Source organism: Bos mutus, chromosome 22, assembly GCF_027580195.1.
Source record: "Bos mutus isolate GX-2022 chromosome 22, NWIPB_WYAK_1.1, whole genome shotgun sequence".
Classification (NCBI taxonomy): domain Eukaryota; kingdom Metazoa; phylum Chordata; class Mammalia; order Artiodactyla; family Bovidae; genus Bos; species Bos mutus.
In genome coordinates, this window is record NC_091638.1 from 43,285,971 (window position 1) to 43,293,078 (window position 7,108).

Sequence of the window (7,108 nt, forward strand, 5' to 3'; positions counted from 1 at the left end):
CTTCAGCACTCTCAAATCTCATCGACAGGAGCTTTTGGGCTGCTTCGGTCTCCAAACATTATGCTGGCACCAAAAAGTACTTTTGAGAGTGAGGAATATTTTCTCAAATTGAAGACTACTCAATTCAATACTAGTTCCCTACTATTGCCAGATAATGCAAGGAGAAATGGAGAAACCTGTAAGAGAGGAAAAGAAATTTTAAGGCAGTATCAGGAGAAAATTGCCTGGAAATCCAGGACAGTGTAGAAATATGCCCTGTTTTATAGGATAAGCCAAATCGATGCAGTAGCATTTTAAAGAGCATCTTGAGAGCTAGCCTGAGATAAATAAATGGGCATGACAAGCTCAGAGAGAACATTTCAATACATTAGGCACGAGGCATTAAGCAATAAAAGACTTTTCCACAGGTGTTCCAAGTTTTATCCCCAAACCTCTCCCATACACCTAAAGCCTAAGCATTCTGTCTCACGTTTTCATAACTACTGACACCCTGGGTTTCCCCCTCCCAGCTGGATGGCATTAGCCACACTAGATTTATGCAAGCCGAAATGGGACATGTATTAATAAGCAATTTGGTCTACTACTCAGCTTCAACTGGAGTATGTGAAGGTGTTTTTACCTGAATCACTCTGAAAGCACAGTTCTTGCCTTTATAGGATCCTAACAGGGTCAGAGAGCTCCACAATTTGACAAGACCACTATGGAAAGATCAAGAAAGCGTCAGTAAAGATTTGTTCCTGCAGCATCTCACTCATACTTTTTTCTGTGATGGTCCAGAAAGTAGTTTCTACCAGAAACCTGATTTAAATAAGAAAACTTTACAAATAAAAGCATACCATGTCAAGGCAGAGGACAGAATGAACCTCAATCAGGCATGTTTGTAAAATTCCCACTTCTGATTCTGCAACCATGACTATCAACTGGGAAACACTACAACAGTAAGTAAATCCCAAGTCTGGCTCTTTGGACTGTAAGTTCCTGGTGGGTAACTGTTCACATTCTCCCCCATTTAAACTTTCAAAAGCTGCTTGGAGTTCACAGGCACAAAACTCTCCTCATTTTCAGAAGGGAGCACTTCTGTTTTTTACCATCCGTCTCTGCTGTTACACTAGAAGGGCTCCACCGTCAGTCATACCTGCTGCATATCCTCAGGATAGCTGACAGGGTCTTCTCTTCATAGGTCAGAACGTCCAGAGGTAAGGCAGCATCGACCTAAGTAGAGAATGATGCCGTTAGCAGATGAGTATCATCCTTACTCTTGAACTCTAGTTGCTTTTCTCCTCCAAAAAATCTGTATTTTATTTAATGGTGCTAGAGCACGAGGCCCGCTTTTTTACAGCTCCCTCTGCCTGGATCATTCTTCCTATACCTTTCCATGTTGCTAAGACCTCTCTACTTTTCTCAAGTCTTTGTTTACATTGTCCCTTCCCTGATGCCCAAGATTAAGTTCAGTAGCTTGCTATGCTCTTTCACATACAGGACCCACCACTCCTTTCATAATACTCACCATTCTTGCCATTAATTGTTCACCATGGTTTCCTACTAACATAACCAACACCGACAGCCCGTGAGGCACAAGCTATGTCTGTTTGTTTACAGCTACATCCCCAGGAATCAGCTTTCATACTTGACATATAGAAGGTGCATGGATTTTTTTTTTTCCCTCACACTTTTTACTTTGAAAAACTAAAGTCATATTACATTGCAAAGAAATGTACAGGAAGGTTCCATGCACCTTTCACTCAGCCTCCCACACTGTCAGCATCTTGCATAACTACAGTATAACATCAACACCGGAAAACCAAAATTAATAAATCAGAGCTTATTCTGACTTTGCCAGTGATACATGCACTCATTTGTTTACATGTGCATATGTGTAGTTCTGTGCAACACTGTCATATAGATTGTTTAAGGGAACCATTACCATAATCAAGATAAAGAGCTATACCATCACAAGGTTCTCTTTCAACTTGTCCTCAGCCCTCACATGCAAACACTCCTCTGTCTCCAGACTATATAGTTATGTATGATAATTACAGTATTTGGGGAGCATTATATAAATGGAATCACTCAACATAGCAAGCCACTTTTGGGGACTGGCTTTTGTATTCTGGCTGCACCAAGCCACGTGGCATGTGGGATGGTTCCCCAGAGAGCAAATCCTAGCCTCTGCAGTCAAAGTCTCAATCCTAACCACTAGGCCTCCAGGAAATGCCCACTTCTGCCAATTTTCTCATCAGACTGTTTGTGTTTCTCTTGAGTTTTAAGAGATCTTTATATATTCTAGATATCAGTCCTTATGTGGTTTGCAAATATATTCCCCTCAGTCTGTAATTTGTTTTTTCAGCCTCTGAACCAAGGCTGTTGCAAAGTAAAAGGTTTTCATTTTGATGAGTGCTTGACAGATCTTAATTTAATAAAACACATGTACCAGGAAATAATTTCCTGAGAATCATCTGTCTTTGTTTTCTCTTCAAAACTCTACTTGTTTTCAAGTGAATGCTAAAACAGCGCTACTCACAAGCGCTGGTCTGTGATAAGGAGCCACACCAGAGTGGAAATTGACAATATCAGTGGACATACTGTTTAGCTCAGGTCACATTTTCTCACTGAAGACTCTCAGTAAAGGAAATGGTGTGCTGCCTGACATTCTGGTACAAGCCACTAATCCTCACAGTGGGCAAGAAAAAGAAAAAGAAAACAGTTTGTAGGTTGCCAGTCTGCACCACAGTTTGAGTAGCACTACACTAAATCGTCTGCTTCACAAGTTTCTTGTCAACTAAAAGCCATATTAGAAAAAGCCTACTCAAAACTCATCACTTCTAAAACTCTGCTTCTGCAGTTTCAAATGTGGTTTTAAACTAATTTTTGGAAAAATGTCCTTCCTTCCAGTATGTCTTACAAAATCTTCAGGCTAAATCGCTACAGTCAGGTCTGATTCTGTGCGACCCTATAGACTGCAGCCTGCCAGGCTCCTCTGTCCATGGGATTCTCCAGGCAAGAAGACTGGAGTGGGTTGCCACGCCCTACTCCAGGGAACCTTCCCAACCTAGGGATCAAACCCGAGTCTCTTATGTCTCCTGCATTGGCAGGCGGGTTCTTTACCACTAGTGTCACCTGGGAAGTCCCTACAAAATCTCAGTGGTGTTCAAACTACCAAGTGACTTCATACCTCACCAAACAGGTCCTTTAGGGCTGAAATAAGCAGCTGTTTGAACTGTGCAGCAGTCAGTCCAACACCACCATCTTGAAATTCTCTGTAAGAAAAAAATTTTAAATGCACTGTGTTAAATTTCATACTACTCAGATTCATAAAAAAGTAATCAAAATAAAACTTAAGTAAATCAACTAAACTTCAATTAAAAAAATAAGAAACTTAAGGGACGGAACTTACAGGTGGACTTTCATGTAGTGGTACTCAGAGGGATTTTTGTAAACAATTCTTTCATATGAGGTAGCTGGGGCTGGCATCTTTTTCCAGTGCTGATCACATCTACCTTGAGTCAAGAAGGCTAAAAATTACAAAGATATAAGCCATTTTTCACTTTTTTTTTAAAAGATAATTTGAGCTATCTGATTTTTTAAAAGAACTCCTAGTACAATACCTCATCTAATTCTGGTCAAGCTGATGTTACCTGTATAGACACAAAGGAAATTTCTATATTTTACATATGCCAGACACTGTATTCTTATTTAAATCCCAGCAAACATTTTCCCTTACTGAGTACCCAGCTCTGTGCTAAATACTTCACATACTTTAGGTCACATCTTCAAAATGATCCCAGCAGGTAAATGCTATTAGTAACCCCATTTTTGAGATGAGAACATTGAGCGCTGGCAAAGATGGCTACTACCTGCCCAAAGGCACAAAGAGATTCTAACTGCTACTGAGTCCCCTCAAGACCACCCAGGCATGATGCCTCTTAATGCAAATAATAAAAATAAAAGCATCCAGGAGTACAATCTGGGACCTCTTCTTCTTTACTCTCAGTCAACATAGAACACGAAGAGGAGAATGAGGGGTGGCACCTCTGCTGGACTCCCCCAGCGCTGAACCTGCCTGTTCTCTGTCTGGAGGCCAGGCCTGCACAGGGTTATTTGGCAGCCTCCTGAAAGACTGAGCTTCAACAGCAAAGGTCTGCAGAGGAATGTCTGGAATGGATACTCAAGCCATTTCTAACAGATATGGGACTTTCAAGAACTCAGAACACACTGGTCCCCCTGTACAGAATCCTGTCCTTGGCTCCACTCCCACCTCACTCTCACTCTGGACCTCTCCTACTCAGCCTTCACTTTTTAACTTAAAGTTCACCTCTTCCAGGAATATCATCTCTTCAAGGAGGTCTCCTCTGACACCCTGTTTTAAGTTCTCTTGTTATGGAGTCTTTTAATATTGCCTATTTATTTAATATCTGCTCCCCCCACTAAAGGGACCAGGAAACTGAGGCCCAACCATGGAAAGGGACTTTTTCAAAGTCACATAACTATAAACCAGCATTTACAAACACATCTCTGGGCCCAGTTCCAATCACTCCCAGATGATGACTGCAAGAGAAAAGGAGAAGTCAGGGTCAAGCAGCTACATCCAACCATCCATTCAACAATCATGAATATTAACTGAGTCTGGCACAGAATATTCAACCAACACTTACTAAAATACCCGACTGACCAATTGGTAGTAGTGTGAGCCCTGTATATTCAAGAGTATCTCTGATTTCAGACTACCTACTGCTTCTTTCCCCACCACCAGAGTCTTCCCTAACTAAAAGGGCAAGGAGAACAGGACTCTCAGTCATTCCACTTATTGCCCAGCACACAACAGCTATTTTTGAAGTGTTACTGAGTACTTTAGAAGAGTTGGCTGCCTGAGGCAGATGAGTGAGATTGGGGCTTAGGATGCCAATAACAACAAAGGCTCACACAGTATTCTGGAAATGGATAATGGTGATAGCTGTACAACAATATAAATGTACTTAATGCCAACAAACTGTACATTTTAAAATGTAAAATTTTATGTTACGTTTATTTTACAAAAAAAAAACAAACAAAACCACAAAACACTTAAGGAGCAGATGTTTATTGAGCAGTCACTTCTGACTGGCCTCTGATAGGCCTGAGCCACAGCGTCATTGACAGCACTGCCCTCTGCAGGTTGTCCTGAGAGTAAAGGAGAAGACGGCTGGGAAGCTCTCCCTTGCAGCCTGGCTCAGTCACCAGGCTCATCGGGAAAATGTGAGCACTTCCACGGTGGCTGTCATCACCATCTCTCAAGTCAGCCTTTTTGGTAGCTGCAGGGATACTCATAACCTGACTTATTAGTAACAAGTGTCCCTGCTTCCCTCCCCAGTCTCGTCTCTACAGCAGCCTGGGTGACCCTGTTAAAAACTAAACAGGCCACATCATTCTTCTGCTCGAAGCCTTGCAAAGGTTCCCCTTTCAGAGTAAAGCCAAAGTCTTTACAGCCCTGTAACGTCCAACCTGATCGATACCCGGTACTTCCAACGCCTTGACCTCGTGTCTTACCACTCTCCCCTGCTCAGCTCCTTCCACCACGCCGGCCTCCCCAGCTCCAGCTTTTTCCTTCCGGTCTCTGGACGTATCTCCTAGCTTTTCCACATGCTAGAAATAATCTTCCTCCAGATAGCCACGTGGCTCACTCCCTTGCCTCTTTCATGACTTTGTTCAATTTCAGCCCCCGATCTGTTCCAGTGGCATTTTTCTCTTATGTCACCGCCCCGTGCCCCTGCTCTACTTTTTCCTCAAGGCATTCACCACCCTCCAATATTAACTGTCAAGTTCATTTGTTCTTTATTTCAATTTCCCTCCCCAGCCCTACTAGAATATACACTCCAAAAGAAACGGGGTTTTCTGTCGTGTTCTGTTGTTTCCCAAAAACCTAAAGCAATACATCGCATAAGGCAAGCATTCAATATATGATTTTGAGACGAAATCAATGATTAAAAAAAAAAAGCTCTCGATTCCCTACTGTTGGGCAGGTGAAGACGTTTTCAACTTTTTCTAACTTCCGCCACTGATTTCGCGCCCGCCTGAGACCAGGCGCATGCGCTCTGCACACGTGGTCTCGCTCAGTCCTCTCAGCCGTCCGGTGCGGCTGAGACCGTGTTGCAGAGAAGCCCGGGATGGTCCGCGACCCAGCCTCGCCTTAGCCCGTGGCGTCCGCGGCCGGAGCGGGAGATACCCGAGGCCGCTCCTCGCTGCCCGCCGTCCCTCCGCCTTACGCACGCTCCCGTGGCGCGCACGTCCATACGTCACCAGGGCGGCCAACTGAGCCCACTCCCGGAAAACAGTCGCCCCGCTGTGGGCTTCCGCCTACCGGCTCTCCGTCGGACTAGTCTGACGCCTCCCGGACTCTTACTCACTGCAAGAATCCACCAAGACGTGGAGCTACCGCGCAGCTTGCGGCCTGGGGAAACTCCGGGGTGTTTACGTTTGGCTCCTCTGCCCCGCCCCCGGAAGCGTGACATGGAGAGCGGATGTGACGCCACCGCGCGGAGTTCTCCTAAGGACCCAGGAGTAACTCTGAATCTGAGACTCGCCATGCTTAGTGCCCTCTAGTGCCCACTCTTGGAGAAGGAAATGGCAACCCACTCCAGTGTTCTTGCCTGGAGAATCCCATGGATGGAGGAGCCTGGTAGGCTGCAGTCCATGGGGTCGCACAGAGTCGGACACGACTGAAGTGACTTAGCAGCAGCAGCAGCAGTGCCCACTCTGCAGAAAGCCGTGTGTGCAGATGTCTGCGCGGGGTAAGGGACTCTGCCCAGGAGCATTCACTCACTCATGCCTTCATTCATTCAAAAAAATTTGTATCTGGCGTCTCTTCTGGTGAGCATCTCCTATGTAAAGCACTCACCAAGGGCAAGACCCTTTCTCGGTGTCTCTTGTGGCTCCCAGCGCATAGTAGGTATTCTGTCTGGGTTAACATAAAAAGCCCAGATGGTTCTGTTTCCAAATGTAAACCAAGTATCATCTATTCGTTAACTGAATAAGTACTTGCTGAGCCCCTATTACGTGGTAAGTACTGGGAACAAGATGATATGGCCCCTGTACTCATGAAACATACCATGTGTATTCAATAATTATAGCTAAT

The 7,108-nt window shown here is 44.4% G+C and overlaps 1 protein-coding gene across 12 annotated transcripts; it reads right to left on the bottom strand.

Moving 5' to 3' along the window:
- Nucleotides 1-37: 37 nt before the first annotated feature.
- Nucleotides 38-6,463, bottom strand: RPP14 (ribonuclease P/MRP subunit p14). Of its 12 annotated transcripts, none has more exons than XM_070360376.1 (7): nucleotides 6,335-6,446; nucleotides 3,606-3,635; nucleotides 3,395-3,512; nucleotides 3,173-3,257; nucleotides 1,136-1,212; nucleotides 620-698; nucleotides 38-176 (listed from the first exon to the last, which is right to left on the bottom strand). In XM_070360376.1, exons 3-7 carry the CDS (start codon nucleotides 3,469-3,471, stop codon nucleotides 120-122), a joined length of 375 nt encoding a protein of 124 aa, XP_070216477.1. In that variant the 5' UTR covers nucleotides 3,472-3,512; nucleotides 3,606-3,635; nucleotides 6,335-6,446; the 3' UTR covers nucleotides 38-119. The 12 variants fall into 12 exon arrangements, with proteins under 12 accessions (XP_070216477.1, XP_070216480.1, XP_070216475.1 ...); XM_070360379.1 differs by lacking the exon at nucleotides 6,335-6,446 and adding an exon at nucleotides 5,987-6,314 and having other exon boundaries at nucleotides 3,395-3,497; XM_070360374.1 differs by lacking the exon at nucleotides 6,335-6,446 and adding an exon at nucleotides 5,987-6,313.
- Nucleotides 6,464-7,108: the final 645 nt, after the last annotated feature.